This window comes from Pleurodeles waltl, chromosome 3_1, assembly GCF_031143425.1.
Source record: "Pleurodeles waltl isolate 20211129_DDA chromosome 3_1, aPleWal1.hap1.20221129, whole genome shotgun sequence".
In the NCBI taxonomy this organism is placed as follows: domain Eukaryota; kingdom Metazoa; phylum Chordata; class Amphibia; order Caudata; family Salamandridae; genus Pleurodeles; species Pleurodeles waltl.
Window position 1 is genome coordinate 701,246,464 of NC_090440.1, and position 22,612 is coordinate 701,269,075.

At 46.5% G+C, this 22,612-nt stretch overlaps 1 protein-coding gene across 2 annotated transcripts in view; it reads left to right on the plus strand.

The window, feature by feature from the left end:
* The window catches only part of HDAC1 (histone deacetylase 1), a 160,622-nt gene that overhangs the window by 132,241 nt on the left and 5,769 nt on the right, over positions 1–22,612 (plus strand). Inside the window, exon 13 of one of the 2 annotated variants that reach the window (XM_069223369.1) lies at positions 7,942–7,990. The exons of the other annotated variant lie outside the window; for it this stretch is intronic. Coding sequence (XP_069079470.1) covers positions 7,942–7,990 — 49 coding nt within the window. The remainder of the gene's footprint in view (positions 1–7,941; positions 7,991–22,612) is intronic. 2 annotated transcript variants of the gene reach the window in all.

The window sequence follows — 22,612 nt, forward strand, 5'->3', positions numbered from 1 at the left end:
CCATTGGGCTTGTGATAGCAGTCCTGTCTGTCTTGTAGGCAGAGGACAAGGTTGTGGCTCTGTCTGGTACAGAGGTTGAGTTCAGCTGTGTCTGTGAGAAAGAGCAGGTCTGATCTGGGGTCTTGTATTAGGTCCCAGATTTCCGTGGTGTTTGAGCCAGTGGATGTTCAGGAGCAAGCAAGAAAGTGCTCAGAACTGTGTGAGTGGTAGTTGGGGTGTTGTAGGAGTGAGCGTGTGAACTGACTTCTAAGTGCAGTGAAGAAGTACTTATAAGAGGTGCAAGAGAATGCTCCATCCATGCTGTGTGGTGTGGCAACACAGCGGCGGCCAGAGTTGAGAGCAAGGAGGGTCGCTGCACAGTAACATAAGGTGGGAGCAGGTCCAGGGTTCTTGGCCCTGGATGTGATTCAGGCATGAACCATGTCCACGCTGCCCTTCCAAAAATAAGTCCTAGGAGAGGGGAGGAACACAGGGGCAGTTGGTAGGGTGACGCGGCACCCGAAGGATGGTAACAAGGGAAGGAGTGCTGGCAGGGTAAAGGGCAGGAAACATAGGCACAGAGTCACAAGGAGGCTCAAACAAGTGGAGAACAGGTAAGAGGCATGTTCCCAGGTGTCCAGGAATGGGGCTGAGTCGATGGAGGCATTGAGGATGGGTGTTAGTGCTTTGCTGATCGATAGGAGTTCTTTGGTGAAGGGGTGGTGGGGGCAAGGGTCAGATTAGGCCCCCGAGTGTATGGTTTTCATTGTAGCAGTAATTGCAACAGTGGTGACGGTGGGCCACGAGATTGGGGTTCAAGGGAGTAATGTTGCTGGAGGCGGAAGGCTGTTCTACAAAATATTTGATGGAAAAGATTTCCTTGCTGCTGTTAACGCCGATGTTGATGCGATCTGCAAGAGCTGTGCTCTTGGTGTTCCATATCTGCTGGTGGTAGCACCTTAGGGCTGATTTGAAGATTCTTTTATCTGTCGTATTGACTTGTTCTTGATTTATAACGCAGTTGCTTGTAGTGGCCTTTTGCCAGCCTTTGTTCCTCTATGCACCACCTGGCCTATGTGTGAACTATTGCCATTTGGTTGCTCTTGATGGGAGCCAAGATGTTACATGTGGTAATCCGGCTGTTTAGGTTCTTGATGTCTTTCTGCGTGTTGTTGGTGTGCTCAGGCTGTTGCACGGACAGGGCGGCAACCCACTCCCCTTCTGTGTTTTTCCAGCTGAAGTGGGTGTTTCAGGTAGTAGTAAGTCTGAGGTGGTGTGCTATGGGTATGCTGAAAGTGACGAGGGCTCAGGTCATAGTTGTCTTGTCAACTATGATTTTGCTGATTGAGAAGAAAATCTGGTCCCATAGCTAACTGGCAGTGTGGGTTCAGTAACAATCTGGGTGAGGCTAAAGTTTGAGCTTTTATAGAAGGGCCATAGAATTTGGGTTGATGCGGTGTACTAGGTGAGAATTAAGGTCTCCAAGAAGGTTGGAGGTGCTGGCGTTGATTGGTGGGGGGGGGGGGGGGGGGGGGAAGAGTGATGAAGTCTAGCAAAATTGTTGCTGGGTCCTCATGGGCTCTGAGACTGGTCCGCCTAGAGAGAAGCTGGCTGTGATCCGTTTCTTCCATGTAGCTGGTCGATTGCCCTTGTAGGTGGTGTAGCTGAAGATATCTTTGAATATAATGACAACTTCACTTCCTGGCTTGTGCTTACTGTCTTTCCTGCCAATCTTGTAGCTGGTGGAGATGGCTGTCACAATGTCTGGTGCAGAGGTTTGGTTTAATCATGTTTTCTTGTGAGAGAGCAGGGCTGGCGAGTGGTCCTGCAGTAGGTCCCATATCTCAGTGACATGCTTAGTGAGCGAGCGGATGTTTAGGAACATGCATGAGTGTGGCCTATTGTGTGAGTGGTGTTTGGTCTGTGTGAGCGGCTGGCTGATTTGTCTGAGTGTGAGTGTATTTTGGCTCAGGGGTGGGAGGGGGTGTCTCGGTTTTGGGCGAGTGCATGAGAACTTGCAGCAGACGCATGTGAACACTCCTTCTGTGGTGCAGTGTTCCACCCTCAGTGCTTCTGTCATAAGGAAGTCTGGGGAGGTGTGAGAAGCACAGGGTGCCCTGGGTAGGAACCAGTGGCCCCTTCCTGTGCAGATGAGTGATGGAAAATCCAATTATGTCACTTTCTGTGCACATAGGTGATAGGAAATCTGTGCACTCATTCCAGGATATTATCCCTCTCAGTCAAGTCAAAGAAAGAGTCTTGAAATGAGCCTCGATCTTATCACCATCTGCATTTCTCTGTACTACTATGATTCTATTCTGGAATCTCAACTGATTTTCAAGACGTGTACCTATAGATCTAAGTTCTGGTCTTTTAGTGTAATAAGTTCCTGGACAAAGGCTTTCACCTTGTTTTCATTGGCATTGTTTGTTTCAGGCAAAAATGCTGCATGTGGCCCAGATCTGCCACATCTTGCTTATTTCCTTGTAAGTCTTTGGAGGTGTCACCTTGAAGATGTGCAGAATCACCCTGGATACTCCAGCAGAGGTCCATGAAGCAACAACTTACTGGTGCATATTGGAAGCTGTCACTAATTGCCTCTGAGTCACCTCCAGGTGTGGTGGGGGGTCAGTCCTAGCATGATGGTTGGTTTTTGGGCTCTGCCCTTGTGGCTGTTTTCTTCAGCAAGGATTACCTCTTGTTTTTAAGTGAGGCCATAGCCTTAGTCACAAACAGTTATTCTCACACTGTGGCAAACAGGTGGTTTAACCCTTAGCCAAACTGGTATCACGAGTGATGCCACCACGGACCACAAGCAGAAAAGCTAAGTGGATGCTAGCAGATCATACCTTATTTAGCTAAGTCTTACTATTTTGGTGTTTCATGACCAGCATGTTGCCTTACAGTGAAGATGCTTTATTTATCCAGTAGGTGTGAGGAAATGGGGTGTATTATATGTGGTTGCTGTGCATCCTCACTGCGTAATCCACTTACAAACCCCTTTAGGACCAGTAGGTTTCATTTGCTGAATCTCTAGCTCAACCCTGGGTAGTTTCGGCTCTGAGCAGTCAGACTTACACAAGAGAACATTTGAACAGCAGTAACCAATTGAAGAAATACACGAGACACCAAAGAAATCTAACACCAGTTTATAAAAGTAGTTTAGATGTTTATATACTTTTTGGAGCCAAAATGAAAAAGATCCATTGAAGGGTTCCAGCGATAAAGAATTGACAAGGTATAGTATACTGTTAGCATGGTTAACCCCCCACTTTTTGCCTAGTGTTGATGCCAACTTTGATATAAACTGTGCTGGGATCCTACTAACCAGTCCCCTACACCAGTGTTCTTTCCGTAAAACTGTACCTTTGCTTCCCCAGTTGGCACAGAGTTAAGTCCCTTGTAAAAGGTACCCATGGTACCAAGGGCCCTGTGGCCTGGCAAGGTCTCTGAGGGCTGCAGCATATATTATGCCACCCTAGGGAACCCCTCATTCTGCACATGCACACTGCCTTGCAGCTTCTGTGTGCTGGAGAGGAGAACAAGACAAAGTTGACATGGCACCCCTCTCGGGGTACCATGCCCACAAACCACTGCCTGTGGCATGAGTAAGTCACCCTTCTAGCAGGCATTACAGCCCTAAGGCAGGGTGCACTATACCACAGATGAGGGCATAGCTGCATGAGCAATATGCCCCTACAGTGTCTAAGTCCATTCTTAGGCATTGTAAGTGCAGTATAGCCATATTGAGTATATGGTCTGGGAGTTTGTCATTACGAACTCCACAGCACCATAATGGCTTCACTGAATACTGGGAAGTTTGGTATCTAACTTCTCAGCACAATAAACCCACACTGATGCCAGTGTGGGATGTATTGAAAAAAAAACACAGAGGGCATCTTAGAGATTCCCCCTGTATGTTAGCCCAACTGCTAATGTAGGACTGACCTGCCTGTGCCAGCCTGCCACTTTTAGACAAGTTTCTGACCACATGGGGTGAGTACCTTTGTGCACTCTGTAGTCAGAAACAAAGCCTGTTCTGGTTGGAAGTGCTTCACACCTGGCGGTGAGCCTCAAAGGCTCAAGCCTCAGGTTACAGTGCCCTAGGGCACAGCTAGTGGAGGTGCCCGCCCCCTGGACAAAACCCCACTTTTGGCAGCAAGTTCGGCTGGAATATTAGGGAACACAGGGAGGAGTGACCACCCTAGCCAGGACCACCCCTAAGGTGTCCAGAGCTGAGGTGACTCCCCCCTGCAGAATCCTCCATCTTGGTTTGGAGGACAGGGACCAATAGGATTAGGTTTGTGCTCTCCTCCCCAAAGAGAAGTGGGCACAAGGAGGGTGTAGCCACCCTCTGGGACAGTAGCCATTGGCTACTGCCCTCTAACCCCTAAAGTGCCCCCAAGTCTACGATTTAAGATAATTACAACACTTACAGTCTCAGTCTACGGGTTTTAGGAAGTCCACCGGTTTGGGTTCAAGTTAATCCTAAACACCCACCACCAGCAACACGGGCCGGTCAGGTGCAGAGATCAAAGTTGAGCAAATTTAATGTGGGGTCCTGTGGAGACGGGGGGTACTCTGAATCCAGTCAGCCAACAGGTAAGTACCTGCGATTTGGAGGGCAGAACAAGGGGGATTAGAAGAGCACTGAAGGGGCCACAAGTAGGCACCAAACACACCCTCAGCGGCACAGGAGCTGCCGGATGCAGTGTGAAAACAGGACATCGGGTTTTCAATGCTGGTCTATGAGGAGGCCCTGGGGGTCACTCAGGGGCTGCAGGTGGGGTCGACAGGAGTTTCTCGGGCACACCACTGGTCGGACAGGGCGGAGGTGCCGCCTGCTGAACGATGAGGCACCGGTGGGTCAGTTTCTCCAAGGCCTGGGGGTTGTGGGTGCAGTGTGTCTTTAGGAGTCGGATATCTTCGTCCGGAGCTTCCCGGTCAAGGGGGACCTCGGTATTCCCTATGCAGGCGTCGACGTAGAGGGGTGGAAAGGTCAACCCAGGGTGGGCACTTTGTTGCAATCGCCTGGGGACCCTCTCTTGCTAGGTGGACCACCTGGACATGGGCCGTGGGCGTCTGGTGCACAGTGGTCAAGACTCATCTGGATCGAGGGGAGTCTCCTTAGAGCTACTGTCCTCTGGATGTCTTGGTCCTTTTGGGTGAAGGGCAGTCCTATGGAGTTGGCAGAGGTCACTGGGCCTGCTGGACGCATCACTAGTCTTTTTGCAGGTTCTTTGAAGCAGAAGACAGGCCGGCAGGGCTGGGGCCAAAGCAGTTGTTGTCTTCCTTCTCTGCTGGGGGTTTCATCTTAGCAGTCCTTCTTGTAGGTTGCCAGAATCTGGTGAGCTGAGTTCAGAGAGGCCCTTTACACAGTACTTTGTTTGAAATAGGTAAGCAATACAGTTTTTGAATTATTGTCAAATAGCTATTTTAAAAATGGACACTGCAACTTTCAAACAGTTCCTGGGGGGGGGGGAGGGTCGGTTGTTTACAGGTATATTGCAATGGCAGGACAATTTAGGTTATGTTGGTGCAAGCTCCATTTCGAACATCTTTCAAGCCTGGTGGGGTCCAGCGCACATAGTTAACACAGGGTGTAGACCGCCAGTCTATTGTCCAGAAACCCAGGACCTACAGTAGTTGGCCAGGGCCATACTAAGCCCTGGATTTCCACTCACTACCCCTAGTAGTCAATCCTGGAGGATCCCGCGCTGCCTTCTGGGATCTCTGGGAGCAGCTGCCTGTCCTGGTGCTTCAGCGGCCAGCCCGGCTCTGGGCCATCTTGGCCACCATGTTGAAAATCGATGAGAACATAAGCTGCTCTCCTCACAACTGATCTTAAACGAGTTGTCAAAATAGGCACTCCTGCACCAAGGCTGATCCTTGCCTTGTTCTGTGGTCAGAGTAGTGTTACAGTGACCACCACCCTCCTGTATACCCACCAAATCAGTAGGCATAGGCAGAAAGGGGCGTGCGTCCCACTGTGCTACTTTATTGACTCCGCCTTCTTGCATACTGTTGAGAGAGCCAGTGGTTCACACTTTGGGATTGAAAAGGAGCTTTCCTTTAGTAAGACAGCTCGCTTCATCTTGGGAGATCAAAAACGTTTTTACACCATATGGATGCACCTTTTAAAGCCATGCGTAACTGTTCTATATGAAATCTTTTACAGAAAGTAACATTTATGGTGGCTAATACTAGTTTGATGGGTTTTTTATGGGTACTCTCCTCTTTAAAAAAAAAAAAACTAAAAAAAACTCCTCAACTGCATTTCAGAATTTCACATTGACCAGATTATTGCATTGCCAATGTTCTTTCCCGAATCATGGGCCTTATTGTACAAAGTGGGCGCAACGGGAATGTGCGCCCCGGGCCATAATGGTATTACAAAGAGATCAGCAGGCGCACCCGCGGCCCATTCTGTACAAGTGATAGCCCTGGCGCACATGTTGCGCCAACGTGATCATAAGAGGGTGGTCCCTCATTTGCATTGGGGCGTGGCCGCATGCAGATGAGGGAATCTCTTTGCCTCTGCGCCAGTGCTTCCTTATGGACGCAGGCCAAAAGGCAAACGTGCCCGAGGGCATAGAGGGGTAACAGGCACGATGGATTCCATTTTGCCTAGGAGTTATTGGAGATGCGTAGCATGGCAAGTTGCTGTTTCCTGGTTATTTTTGTTAACATTACGGTGTGTGTTTAGATACATGACAAGAGTGGCGTGTTGTGTAATATAATCTGTTCAGACACCAGTGCAAAACCTGTAAGACTCCCGCACATCAAAAACAGTGGTATTCGTTTGTTTTTGTGTATAGAAAATTGCAAAAGCTAACCTTGCCGATAAATTCTACATTAATTTCCCATCATGGCTAGGCTTGATCAGTGTGAAAATTCTTGTGTTGCGCAGAAAAGCTTTGAAGGCTAACTTTGTAGGGCAAAAGTAGGAAACTTTTCGCCCACCAAAAGTCCGATCGTGACTACAAGGGACCCATGTCGCAGGACCGCCCAATGGGGTCTGGTAGGGATGGCTTTAGTCCAGCAGACGGCAAGAGTTTGCAAAGGATGTGAATTTAAATGAAGGCAAAAGCAGTGTGACGCGAATTATTTATTTACGTCGCTAGAGGGGAAAACAGGATTTTTTGCGGATGGTTACCGAGGACAGGCGAAGAAAGCCTAGGGGATACGGCCAGCGGAAACGTGGGTTGACAGGAGAAGGGGAAAGGATGCGAGGAAAAAGACAATTTGGCTCTTGGGTGTGGACAAAAGGTCCTAACAAGGAAGGTGGAGCACGCTGGCGAGGGGAGACTCGTCACGTATATAATAGAGGAGGGCACTGCAGGAGAAACAGGTGAGGCTTCTACAGAAGGATGGTGGCCTACACGCGAAGCACACACGAGTAGAAAAACGGCAGTGAAGGTTGACGTGATATGAAGGAGAACGGCGAACAATCTGGAGTTAGAGGGGGGTTAAGTGCTTAATGGACCACATTGCGGGTGGAGGCAGTGAGGAAAGGAGTGTGTTGGAAATGGGTGATTGGAGATGAGGTGAGGACATGGGTAGGGAGGAACCTTAGGACACCTGTTTAGAGAAAGGGATGAACTTTGGCATGGGAGGGGTTGGGGCGATAATACACCGGAGAGTACATACATGTTGGGGATCCTGTGGTGAGAAGGAAACTTTCACACCAGGCAAGGACAAAGCTTCTAAAATTATAATCCAGACTTGAATTTGAGGGGGAGGGAGGGTGGGGGCGAGGGGAGGTGGGTATGTGTGTTGGAACGCAAGGAGGTGAAACTGGAACAGGAGAATAATTGTGGTTTTGTGCGCTCTATCTCGCTCGGCTGAGGTAAGGGAATGTATCGTGTTGTTACACATGCGGAACTGGCCTTGGAGCTCCAGCGGGTTGTAGACTGTAGGCTTTGTAACTTCTCTATGTGACCGCATCCGTTTCTCCCCCAGATATAAAGGAAGAGGACAGGGCGAAGGAGGACAAAACCGATACCAAGAGGTGAGAGCTGGGGGGCCCGTGTATACACTGGATGCACCTATCCCATACACTGGCACTGTATTTAAAGCGGGGAAGGGGGGTGGGGGGGGCGAGAACCCACCGTGTGCGTGCCGTGCGCTGCTAGGAAGCGAGGGGTGGATCGTGGAAGGTGATGGCAGACTTGTGGAGCTCAGCCTCTATTAACTCCTTCCAGAGGTGAGATGGGGGCGCACGAGACCCGCACAGACAGCTGAAGGATGAGCTGGATGTTGAAGATCTTAGTCTGAATGGGAAGCGCATGGTTCCAGGTTTGGAAGACAGGCTGAGCTTTAGAGAAGGCGGATGGGCCAGTATTACAGCACTGACGAGTTCTCAGGGTGGCACGAGAGCCAGTGGCGTAACAAAACTTAAGGGGCCCCCCATGCAAAGTACCTCTGGGGGGCGGGGCGGCTTCCCCCTGAACACAGTCGGGCCTGCAGCCGTGCACAGTGTACTGTGCCGAGGGGGGGGGGGGGGGGGGGGGGGGAGCCTGGAGCTTTCAATTCTTCACCCCCACTAGAGGGGTTGCGGAGGCCGTTGTTACGCCACTGATGAAAGCAAGAGTACCTTTCTATTTCTTAGGACTGCGGCTGGCTTTCAGAAATCAGTGTTACCATTAATCGGTGTGAGGGTGCACATAATGTATTGTGGGTAATTACCACAGAACATGCTCTCTTGGGAAGGTCATTGGGTCCCTCCTCTGCTTTCCATTGCAGGTAAGGGCCTTCTTTGCATGTGTCACGCAGACCATCCCGACAGGAAAGTATGTTGCTCTCTGGGTGAAAACTGTCTTTTGGAACATATGCAATGAAGGCCAAAGACCCAACCTGGACCCTCACTGTTAACAGGCATTGACAAATTCATGTGTTATGACATTTTAGAAACTTTTTTTTAAAATGTAGTCACAACAGGTACAACTCAGGCGACAGCAATGTAAAAGCTACCATAGATGCAGGCACACCCGTACCACTCGGGTATAGGCATCTCAGACACACGCAGTAGTTACTGCACTTATCAGTGCAAGCTTCCTTTATCCATGAACATTTTAGAATTAATATCGCAGTGTATATTTGAGCATTAGCCCAGTTGTTTTTTTGCAGGTCACTCAGACCATCATGTTTTCAATGTGCATTGGAGAACGACGGTTGTGTAGCAAGCCGTGGGAGTTGAAAGAGACATTGTGCTGTCTACGTGGTCCTCTGCAGACTCCCAGAGTACACAGGCCCCACTAAAGACTCCTTGCTCATGTTTTGTGGTTCCATCTTTTTTTTATTAGAAGTAGTTTGTGGATGAGATGGATGCTTTTCCCATTTCCTTCTTGCCCATACTCTTGCGTTTTAGTTGAATTCCGATCTACAGGCATTTGCAGCTGGACGCAAGTCACTCTAGTGTTCCTTCCCCCCCTCACCTTTACCAAGAACTGTTTTTCCTTTTTGTTTTTCAATAAGCCATGTTTTCCATGAAGGAGATATCCCATCTTTCGTTTCGTTCCTTTAAATTTCTTAACTGAGTTGCTACTGCCTTTCATATGTTCGACGTACAGAAGTAGGACATCATCTTGCTTAACTTTCATTAAAGTACTTTAATATGATATGCAGTTTCTAAACCAAAATGCACCTCTCGCAATCCAAACCAAACCCTGGTTTCTCTCAATCCCAGTTGCTATTTCGTGTTCTGTCTTAGTTGGTCATAACTACAGCTAAGGCCGGCACACACTGCACCTCACTCTTCAGACTTCTTAAGAGGCATATTACAATACATAAAGGAGTGTGCAAGACAGCTTCTTGTATAAAAACGAACATTGGCAAAACCATTGCTATTTTTCTTTCCCAGAACTTCAGTGCTAGGGAGCTTCTGGACCTCTCGCCAAAATTAACAAAAATGCCTAAAAGCAAAAATATATCTTTTGAGCACAAAGAGCACGCAATTCCACAGTGGCCTCTAGCAATATGTTAACTTCTTTGTGTGGGCATGCGTTCCTTGTTAAAGTGCAGAATGCTGTTGCTCCCATTGAAGTAAGTCAGTGGTTGAAGTGATCTGGCCCATAGTCTTATGCTGTAGTGTGGGAGTAAGAAAAATATGAATAGCACAACAAACGACTAATGGATGAAGAGGCTGGCTGAAAACCCCATAGTTGTATCACGTACATTATTTTAATACAATCAAATTGTCTTGACTTGTGGCAGACTAATACTCAACAATATAGGCTCAGACTGTATACGTTCACTGCAAATCTGATTTAACTCCTTCAGGGATCCCAAGATCACAAACAGTCCCTCAAGCTGAATACAAAAGCTGAAGGGGTAAGCAGAAAGACCACCACCCAGAGATGTTGGTAAAGCAGGGGTGAGGTTTGGATCCACCAAGAAAGAGCCAGACATTTGACCGAGAACAGTGGACTGGCACAACCAGGAACCTCTGGTCCTTGAAGTGGAACTTCCATGACGGCACAGTACTAAGTGTATTAACTGCTTCTGCGGTGGTTACTTTATATTACACTTTATTAGCTGTTACTGATGCCACATGTTGTACCCTGCCAAGTGTTTCATCCAGAGTTGGCTTAATGAATGTCTTTCGTGGCACTCATGTGACAAACTTATTTCAGAGATAGGATTCAAATGAGGGGCCAAGGTGCAGTGTGTGGAACTGCCATTTTTGGGATTGGTTGAGTATGAGAGAGCCAGAATAGTGGAGACAGTTCTTGCTTAGATCACATTGTACCTGCACTTAAAACAGATATTATATATGTTTCTCCATTCTCTTCTAAACCATACATTATTAAAGCAGGAGACCCTCATGCTCAGTCTTCTCACCCATGCTTTTCAACATCTGTATTGAAACATTGCCAGCTCTGATCAGTGGTTTTGACTTAACCAACTGTAACTACGCTGATGACACAAAGTTACGTCTGAAATGGGAAAACCTGAAGAACATTGGAAGATTGAAAACCTTCAGTTTCCTTCAGGCTGTTGACCAGTGGGTGACATGGAACCACCTAAAATTGAATGCTTTCAAAACCTAAATACTCACCTGTGGCGACTGGCAAACCTATGACCCTTCCTGCATCCAGTCTGGTGATCTTGGACCATCTATAACAATATCCAAGGAGGTAAGACACCTCAAAATGATTATATACGCCAAGCTGTACATGAATGCACAAGTAGATAATCTAGCCAAATCAGGCTTCCCCCACTGTGAAAACACTGCAACACATCTTCCCATACCAAGAATTCCTGCACAAGGTTCAAGGTACCATGTCTTATCCTATCAATACTGGATTACGCCACTGGTCCATATCACGGGTCACCTTTGTCAGCTATGAGAAGATTACAGAAAAATCTAAACGCTGCTGCTAGACTCCTCCTACATATAAAGCCACTAGCACGCATCTCCCCTGCCTTGAGGGCACTACACAGATTACCAGTTGCCAGAAGATCCACCTTCAAGCTGCTTTGTAGCACACAAAAAGCAATTCATGGCAAAACGACACTCTTTATCAGACAAAAAATCAACAAATAAATACAACAAAGGAACCTTCACTCAAGAATGGCTCCCGTCTCAATATTCCTAAGTACAAAAGAAAACATGGGTGGAAGATCTTTCTCTGTTCAGGCAGCCTCATTATCAGTCACTAACCACAAACGAGCCACTGATAACCATCTTAACTTCTAAATTCTAGTCACGAGCTGGCTCTTCCCCACATGACAGCTGTACCCACAAGACAACAGTGTCCGCAAAATTATACTTTGACATGACAAACTATACTTTTTACAATATAGAAATGAAGTTGTTGTTATACATGCAGTTGAACTTTGCTTCCTGTTATAAGCAGACACATGCATGTGTATATCTGACAATGTCATCATTCCTGCTTCTGTGAAAATATAGGTGCATATATAGAGGAGTTTATGCCTGCTACTAAAACTTTAAGAAATGTCATGAGAAAATTTGCATACTTCATTACAAGATAAATGTGCCCATCATACCATGTAAATATTGCTGATTCTATGCACACATGGGTATTTATATAGAGGAGTTTTCTCCAGCCAGCAAAACCCTACCAGGTGTCCTGTGCATTTATGTATGAATAAGTTATTTAAAAAAGCCTACTTTCAACCTTTGCCCCATCCCTCATCTCTCTTGACTTATCCCTACCTATTCTGACTACTGTGAACCTCCAAACATCTGTTTCAGTCCTCTCCTCCCCTTTTTTAGCCATGTCACCCAGCTAACATGCACCAACCAGCACCACTTACAAAAACAACTTACTACTTCCTCCTTCAAATCTTTTCTCATCATTCATTCCCTACTCTGAACTCTACTAAACTAAAAAGTCAAGCACAAACCTAATACAACTAATCCACAAAGGGGGGGATGGAATCTTTTACTAATCTTCTAACTGTTAACCTCTAACCTTGGGTCCTGGAGCAGAGTGCTACTCACGTCCAAAGTGCTTCAACATCTTGGCAGGGGGCGTAAGCGCTGTTTAAATACACTATACCACTACAGACTATGCATCCACCCATTGACTAATTTTTATTCACCCACTCACTTATCCAGTCTACCACCAACACACAAGCTCGCTAATCTATGAAGTCCCACTTTCAGTTATCAGCTAGTCATAATAGCTTTGTTGATAATTCATGAAGGGGAGAGGTAGTCAGTGAGGGGTGTCTGATTAAAATTTAGGAAAGTCTGTGAAAGTGCTGTTGGGCATCTGAGACTGCTACACTGATGTAAAAGGGCTGCCTGTAAAGTGCCTAGTCTGTGAGTAGTGTGTACTTGCTACTTTGATGGGTTATGGAATGCTGGTGGCAGTCCAAGACCAGGGATGCGAGTGCTCTCGGTAGTAGTCTGACTCCTTGTGTAAGGGGGAGTAAGTGCTTTCGGTTTTTAAGATGTTTTGCTTTTCCTCCACTTGGGCTTCAGCAGTTCATCCTCATGTGTTCTTTGAGACTGTGGCTAAAGGCATACTTTATTCATAGTTAACAGAGTCTTAATCTTGAAACAAGTCCACAGAAATTAAGAATAGTCCTCTTCTGCTCCTACATATGAATAGGTAACATACAGCATGTCATGCCTTGGATTGGCCCTGCTGCTGGTACATGTAGCAGTAGTGACCAGCAGTAGGCTGTAGCAGGTTGGGACGCGACAGTAAGGGACGTCGAACGAGATGGGTAGTAGTAATTCTGGTTTCTCCTAAGGCAGAGAGCAGTAACAATGCTACTCGATTTCTGTTCATGTGTAAATGTGAGATATGATTTAATAAGTTGGTGGCAGGTCAGTCTGTGGTTAATGGGCTCCTGTTATGAAAATTGGAGTATCTTACTGCTGTCTAGTGGTCCCTTGCTTTCAAACCCAAACTGACCACATAGTACAGCCCTTAAGCACTTGTCCCTCTGGGTATTCTGTCTGAACTTGAGTTAGAAACTCAGTGCTCCACAAAGCACACAATAACACTTTAAAAAATTAAACTGAAAAAGTAAATTCACATACAAATAACATTACAACCAGACCTCTAGTCCCTCCTGAACTAGAGTCTGTCGGATACACCATTGTAATAAAAGGCTGTGTCTTTCAATGCTGCAGTTGCCAAGACAGTAGTTGGCAGACACAGTTACAACTTTAAGGAAGCTAAAAAGGACTCCACTAACAATATTTTACTTGTCCATGCATCAGCAAATGTAGTAACCGGTTCTGTCTCTTGGTATTGAGGGTGGCTCTAAAGTAAATATTTCTGGTCAGAAGTGCAGGATAAGGTTTTTGACTTGCCCTTTGATAGACAGCCTCTCACAATGCACATAAATGAAGCAATTCAGTCAAACATTAGTATAGCTTGATTTGATAGATGAGGTATCATTTTCAGGCCTCCTGGCACAGTCCATTCTTTGCAGGACAAGGATAGTCTTGTATCCTTTCTGTAGACAGATTACTTGCATGATGGTTTAACCTCGGACCACCTCCTTCATTGCAGCATTCATGGCCAGAATAATAGGAGCTAAATAAATATATCCTGTCTCTCCCTTCTTTTGTCACCCTGTGGGGAGGCATCATTGTAAATTGTGAAGGACATTACTTCAGACAAGTAGGTTTTGTTAATAATTCAGTTTTTGCATTCTCTCAATTTTGTTACAAGACAGCCCTCATTGTGAAAGGAGGGAAACCAAAAGCACATGAAGTTGCTGAAGGAGGTGTTAACCATGACCCTGAAGCAGAACACAAATCAGAGACTGTTGTTTCTGTTCAGAATATTTCCTTAAGAAGATGGCTAACCTTATCTAAATGTGTGAGTGCAACAAGTACCCAAAAAAACGGACTTGGGTGACAGTAGGTTATACCAGTAGCAGCTCCTCCACTATGGTGGAGGAGTGTCTCATTCTCATTCTCTCTCTCTCTCTCTTTCTCTCTCTCTCTCTCTGTCTGTCTCTCTCTCTCTGTCTGTCTGTCTCTCTCTCACTCTCTCTCACTCTCTCTCACTCTCTCTCACTCCACCCACCACACCTTTTACAACAAAACAAGAATAAACTAAGTTTATTATCGCTTTGTAGAAAAGGGGCAGGGCATTGGGGCTGACAGCCATGGAGGGGAGTGCACAGAGCACTCACCTCAGTGTGCATGTGTTTGTCCAGTCGTCTCAGACTGTCCAAACACACATGCGCATTGTGCTCTCTCCAGCCCCGCACTCTGTTGCCGGGCTGGAGAGATCAGGCACAGGGTTCACATACTGTGCATTATTCTGCCATCTAGTGGTTGAATCTGGAAAAGTCTTTGAAGTCTTTTTTTGTTTTTTTTGTGGGTGTTGTTCACCATTTAGATTTAAATCGCTCCTTGTGTGCCTTTATGCCCTTGAAATCTCTTGATGCAGTCGCCATGTTCAGATTCTTTTTTCCGCCGTTGAGTGTGTAGGCCTAATTGAGAGCTTCAGAATCAAGGCTGAAGAAATTGCAAGAAGTAATCATTTTTTTCCACCAAAAATCACCATTGAGGGAAGAGGATTTGTGACGACCGATAGCAAGAAGAGTGCATTGAACACTGAAAACTACTGACAATCACCCAGGTGAGTAGACCGACATTGCAAGACCATGTGGTCGGAAAATGCGAAAAGGGCATGGAGCAGATCTGCCCCAAGTGCTACCACAGGTACGTATGGAAGGATAAGCGTGAGGCCTCGACCTTCAGAAAGAAGAACAAGAATCCTTTTTGCACATAGGAGAAACTGCAGTTGTCTGCCAAAAGTAAGGGGTGAAGTTTTAGCCATCAAAACCATCACAGCATACAAAGCCATAGTAGAGGGCAGCAGAACCCACAGAGTGCAACTGGAAGAACAATCTAAAGCATGTTTCCTCCTAGAGACATTGTTACCAGAGCAAAAGAGAAACCAGTTTCTGCCAATGCTCCCAAGCCTGTTAGATCAGTGCAGAGAGGACCAGCTGCAGCTAAGGCAGTAAGCCCAAGGATAGAGAAGAAGTACTATTTCTCTTGAATAGATTAACCTTACATCAGGAGAAATTTGCAAGCAAACCTCTTCTTCATGGCTACTGCACTGTAAAGTGCCAGTACACCCACATCTACAGGACCACTTCCTTTGATGAGGAGAGCAAGAGAATTGATGTGGTGGAGATAAAGATGGAAAGGTCAGCAGCAACACAGTGGCGGATAGCCAACTCGCACACCTATCTAAATAGGTATGCTCATAAACAGTGGGACGAAATGGAGGAGCTAATGGAACATCTCCCAGACTAATTTTAAAAAAGAGCAAACAGTGCTGCAGAAGGGCAAGACGATTGCCAGCACATGCCTGATCTGCCTTGCATGTGGCTGACACAGCTGGTAGACAGCTCTGCACAGCAACCACATTGTGCAGACACACATGGCTGAGAATCTCAAGATTTAAGCAACTGGTCCAGTCAGCTATCATCAATATGCCTTTCACAGGAGACAGTCTATTTGGAAAAGCCTTAGACAAAGCGCTTCAGTGCATTAAAAAAGAGCAACAAGACCGCCAAGGCTATGGGGGCCCCAATAGTACAGAGGAAACCTTTGGAGGAGGCATGGCCCAGAAAGAGCGCAACATCAGCAAAAGGAACCCTACTATCAGACACATCCCTTTCAGGCTTCAGCAGCCAGCGAAGTGAACCCACCACTGCCCCATAATTACAGTACCACTCAAGTTCCAGCCAGACGTTTGCAGCCAAGGAAGAGGCGGAACCCCGAGAGGGGGAACCGCACCACCAAGTGACTAAGGAACCCGCCTACACAAACCACCAGTAGGAGGAAGAATCAGAATCAGAAGATTCTTATAAGAATGGTAGGGAATTACCTCTGACAAGTGGATACTAAATATGATAAAATACAATTTGTGTGGTTAACAAGGTCACCTCCAACACAACCAAAGCTACAGAATATAAAGATAGACGAACAACAACAGGAAGTGGAAGAGTTGTTAAGCAAACAAACGTTGGAATTTGTTCACCATGCACAAAGACTCCTAGGGATTTACTCAGATTACTTCCTAGTACTGAGCCATTCAAGACATTACTACCAATACAGGCCCTGTGGTCATTAAACAGTTTCATAAAAAGGCAAACATTCAAGATGGAAGAGGGAGGAGCCTGGCAACCATAGACCTCATGTATGCCTTCGTGCACATGCCAGTAAACAAGTCACAGACAATTTCTCAGGTTTGCGATGGGGGAAATGATGGGTATAAAGGCTTTCTGCATTTCCCTAGTGCCCCATGCAAGACTACGTGAGCCCAATACAAGAGTGGGTCCAACAGCAATAGTCACAATCAACCAGGAGTTGAGCCGATCTAGTCGTTGTTAAAGACCAGGTTTAGAAAGAGATGGTGGAACCGCAGAACACCAACAGTGGGGAAACTGTTCAAGCCACCAACGTCCTCCTCGACCATCACAACAGATGCATCCCACATGGGATGGGGAGCTCACATGGGCAAGCTGAACGTCAGGGATATCTGGAGCCCCAAAGAAGTTGTGCAATACGAATATGCTGGAGATTAAAACAATTTTTTGGCACTAAAGGCCTTCCAGAAACATGTGATGGAGAGGACAGTCTTAATTCAAATGTACAACACAACGGCTACACTATTACAACAAACAAGGTGGGACCAGATCCTACCCACTGTCTGCCTTTGCTCAGGATATATGAAGATGTGCAATTGCACACAAGGTATGTAGCAGTGCACCTATTAGGAAAAGAAAACACAGCAGAGGACAGGCTAAGCAGGAAGGCATACATCACACAGGTAGGAGCTCAAACAAGAAATGTCAAGACACATGTTCAAGATCTGGGGGACGTCACAAGTAAACCTCTTTGCAGTACTCAAGAATCCAGAATGTGAAAACATTGCATCCAAGTTCCAGCACCCAGAGTTGCTGGGGAATGACATGTCTTCATATTGGTTAGGGAAATTTGCTTATGCCTTTTCACTGATTCCAGTGGCACCAACGATAATTTAAGAAATGTAGATAGGAACAGGCCAACATGACCCTAATAGCCACTCAATGGGCTCTGCAGACATGGTTTTCAGATCTCATAAAAATATTATAAGGTCAATAATCCCACTCCCAGCACACCACAACCTCTTAACGATACAGGAAGGGACATGTGTGGTACCTGGAACCAAACACTCTCAACCTGGCAGCATGGCTCCCAAGAACATAGATTTTGAGTACCTCAAGTTGCCAAGTAGGGCATTGGAGATTCTAAAGGAAGCAAGGCGACCAACGATAAGAAAATGTTAAACAGCGAATGGAAGAGATTCCAGGTATGGTGTAGCAGGCCTGGGGAAAAACAGACAGGACGCAAGATGCCGGGTAATTGAATACCTGGTAACCCTACTAAACACACAATTTCCCTATATCTCAAAGTCCTCTTGGCAGCCATTGTAGCAAGCACAAGAGGCACTCAGAGTAGAAGTTTCTCCACATCAGTGGTGAAACGCTTCCTAAAAGGGGTTGAAGAAAGTAGCACCACTAGGGAGAGTGCCAATTCCTTCTTGGAAGTTCAGTGTGGTGCTCACCCAGCTGATGACTTCACCTTTTGGACTTATGCAGAATGCACAGCTGAGGCTTCTTACCCTCAAAACTGCCTTTATCATTGCCATCACATTGAGGAGGATACAAACACTCACCACTAAAGAGCCACACCTGTGGATAAACAAAGACGAGGTGGTCATAAACACAAACCCAAGATTAGTTCCAAAGGTAGTATCAAAATTCCATGATAATCCAGCAGTCCATCTGCCAGTCTTACCTAAAAGGCAAGTGCAGAAAGCATTGCACTCTTTAAATGGAAGAAGAGCAATTGTGTGCTATTTGGAGAGAACAGAGGACATCCGGAAAGGAGAACAGTTGTTTATATCATACACACATGCAAGGAAAGGACTCTGTTACCAAAGGAACAATTGAAAGGTGGGCAGTACAAACAATACAATATTGTCAAACAAGGAGGGAGTAACCCTCGTAGATGAGCCAAAGGCGGCTTCAACAAGGAAAAAAGGAGCAACACTTGCTGCCTTATGCAGCGTAGTGTTAGAGGACATTTGTGCAGCTGTTAAATGGCCATTCATGCATACCTTCACACAACACTGTGTGTTGACATTCGGAACATCAGAGAGGCAGAAGTGGGACAAAGAGTACTGAAACATTTGTTTGCAAGTACACACTCCAAAGAACCCAACTAACCCACGTGAAAGAAAAACGCTCTGTAATCCGTGCACAGCATGTGAATCCAGAAAATATTCATGCTGCAAAAAGAAATGGTTATTTACTGGTAGTAGTTTTGTAGCTTGAAGAATTTTCTGGATTCGCATGCAACCCACCCACCTCCACCAGTAGAGGTGTATATACAAACTCAAGACAAGAGAACAATGGCACCCTGAAGAAAAATATCTGAAGATGGCAACTGCGTCGGGTTTAAACCCAAATGATCGACTATGCTCACGAAAAAATGAGAAAGAAACCTCAGATATTTTTACGGACCCATCCACTAGTCTGTGGTATAATGTACAGCATGTGACAACAGAAATTTCTTCAAGCTACAAAACGACTCCTTCCGGTAAGTAACCATTCTCTCGTAGGGGATTTCCATGTATAGTCATAAGCACTGAATAGTTCCACACGCCTGCGGGGACCCCGGAGCACTGTTCTGAAGTGTGTTCTTAAGTGTAGATGTTTGCCTTTCTTGAGGAAGGCCTGCAGAGTCACTTAAGAACGTCAATGTGCAGCCTAGAGGAACGGCTACAAAGGCCAAATTGTTCATTCTTTTGGTTGAAAAAAGGATACTGTAGTATAGATATACATTTCAAAAACATGTTTATTCTAGAGATGAAGTAGAAAACATCTTTCACAAACCTTTTTACAACTTCAAAATAAGGATGGAACAATGCAGGGCAGTGTAGCCCATAAGCTGCCATTATACAGAATGTAAATAGAGCTGTGCCTTTAAGAAGAGAAAGTCTTCCTGTATCCCATCATGCATAGCAAAAGGCATTTGCCTCCGTTCTTTTTTCGGGCTCCTTCTGACAGGACCCTGAAGCATTGAGCTCCACCTATTTATAGGTTTTTTGACTAGAATTCTTTGGATTTCATTTTCATTCAACGTTTTTCAACCAGAGTGAATGTTTTCTGTCTTTTTTTTTTTTTTTTTTTGTCAAATTCTGACAAATTTGAGGCTTTTTTCCACCAGCATGCCTTCTCTTTTTGATAAGTGCCCTAGCTGTGGCAGGAAAGACTAAAACAGACCCACATCAAGTCTGTATTATTTGCCTGCCTTCATCTCATAAACCTGATGCTTGTGACATTTGTAAAACCTTCTCCAGGCACACCATTCGTGACAGGGAGAAAATCCGTCTTCAAGCCAAGGAGGACAGTAGACGGAGAGGACAATCCACCACAGAGCGAGGAGAAGGTCAGCCTTCTACTAGGGCTCTCACTTTGTCCTCTAGAGCAGCCTCCAGATCTGCTCAAAAACGTCACAGGTCCCCGACGATGTCGAGAGCATCGGCGTCGAGACAAGGAACGGCACCGACATGCTCGCCGTCGAGAACCAGCTCGCCGTCGAGGAAGAGGCATCGCTCGCCGTCAAGAGCGTTATCATCGAGACGGCGTAGACATTCGCCGTCGAAGGTCCAGGTCACAGTCGACGCGAAGGGGAAGATCGACGTCGATAGACAGTACTCGCTGTCTGAGACGATCGCCATAATCCCACCGACGTCGAGGCAGATCGCCGTTGAAGGGTTCTCAACGGTGAGGAGTCAACGTCGAGAGGTACTCGTCGGTGTCGTACTTTGACGTCGAGAAGCTTGTCGGCGTCTAGAAGGCATTCAAAGAGACCAAGGATCGGAATCCTCGGCTTCTCTGATTATCTTGCCACCTTCGCCTAGGCCTTTTCCTCAGCCATCTCCTCTACCACCTACACCTCTAGCACCTACAGCTCCTCCGCCGGTACCTCTTTCAGAGGCCGCCCCAGTGACTCCTGCAGAATCCACGAGACAATCTTGTCATTCTTCGAGACGCTCCTCTGCGTCTAGACACCGTCATCGGCATGACTCTGATCACAGGTCTCCTCGTTCCCACCATAGATGCTCCTCTTCATCCACAAGAGATTACTCTCCGTTATCGGACTCCCCGTCTCCGAGAGTTTCTCCCATAGATGATGTGAACACTTTTCAAGAGGTACTAATTCGTGGTGCTACCAAGCTGAACATCCCTCTGGCTGTACCCACTCCAACAACCTCTGTCATATTTGAGACATTACACCAGTGATATTCCGCTAGACCATTACTACCGCTGGTCTCAGGGTTACTTGAACCGGCAAAGGACATTTTCCTTACGCCGTCCACAACCAAGACTGCTCCTTCCAGACTCCTAAAGAAATACCGTCCTCTGGAGCAGGACCCTTTATTTCTGAGAGCGGATCCAGTGCCCGATTCGGTGGTAATCGTGGCTGCTAAAAAGTTGCATTCAACATCTCCGTCGTCTTCTTCTCCACCAGACAAGGAGAGTAGAAAAATGTATGCCGCAGGCCACAAAGTTTGCTCAACCTCAGCCATCACCATGAAAGCGGCTAGTGCCACTCCCCTGTTGGGCAGGTATGATCACGCCCTTTGGGATTCTGTGCTACAATTTGCCGATTTACCTTCCTAAAGACAAAAAGGAGGATTTCTTGGAGATTGTAAATGAAGGCGCCATGTTCTCCAACCAAGTGATAAGTGCGGCTGCAGTCTCCTCCGTGTTATCTGCACATAGTTATTCTCATGGCATATCCTTAAGAAGACATTCCTGGCTACGCCTTACTTCACTCAAGCCAGAGGCGCAACAGAGGATACAAAACCTTCCTTTTTCAGGTTCCACTTTGTTTGGGTCTCATGCTGATGACGAGATGTCTAGGATGAAGACAGAATTAGACACTCTGTAGGCAGTGGGCATCGAGAAGCCAAGAGAACAATGGAAAACATTCCGTCCCTACCACCATAGATTCTTCGCTCAAAGGCTTCAAACACCGCAGTGGATGCCTCTGAGATCCCAGCACCAGCAACACCAGAGACCTTTTTCGACCCAGCGAAAACAAACAAGGGGTCGCTCCACGCCACAAACCGCCCAAACAGGTCAAATATCGGCGTCTAAACCCTGAATCCTCACTTCCCCCTCCTCCGTTACCCACTCCGGTAGGGGGAAGTATTTCGCATCATCTGGAAGAGTGCCAACGCATAACATCAGACGCCTGGGTTTTGAATATTGTACAGAATGGCTATTGTCTCAGGTTCATAAACCCTCTGCCTTCTGTTCCACCCAAACCGGTGAAATACCATCTCGACGCTCTCAAAGTAGAAGTAAGAACCCTATTACAAAAGAAGGCCATAGAACCTGTTCCTATGAACCAGCAAGGAAAGGGAATCTACTCGAGGTACTTCCTGGTACCAAAGAAAGACAAGCACGAGTTTCGACCCATTCTCGAGCTAAGAATAGCCAACAAATGGATTCGCAGAGAAAAGTTCAGAATGCTATCCTTAGCCCCAACTTCATCAAGGCGATTGGCTCTGTTCAATAGATCTCCGCGACGCTTACTTCCACATTCCCGTGGTCAAAAAGCATCGGAAGTTCTTAAGATTTCTCGTCCGAAAAAGCCATTACCAATATACAGTGCTACCCTTCGGCCTCAAGTCAGCACTGAGGACGTTTTCCAAATGCATGGCGGTGGTGGCAGCCCATTTAAGGAAGCATCGGATCTTCGTCTATCCCTATCTAGACGATTGGCTCATAAAAGCATCCACATACCTAGAGGTCCAACAGCACTTCAATTGGACCTACCAACTACTCCAGAGACTGGGTCTTTAGGTAAAAATCTCCAAGTCCACGACATCACCTGTACAGAGGTTGCACTACTTGGGCGCCATCATTGATACCACTCAAGCAAAGGTTTTTCCTTCGGAGGAACGACGTTTATCAATCCTCCAGAAGTGCCAGCTGCTCGAAAATCCCTCAGGCCACTGCAAGAGCGATATCTTCTCTCCTGGGGTCGATGGCGTCTCGCATCTATCTCACTCCCAACGCTCGCCTCCATATGAGACCTTTACAGGAG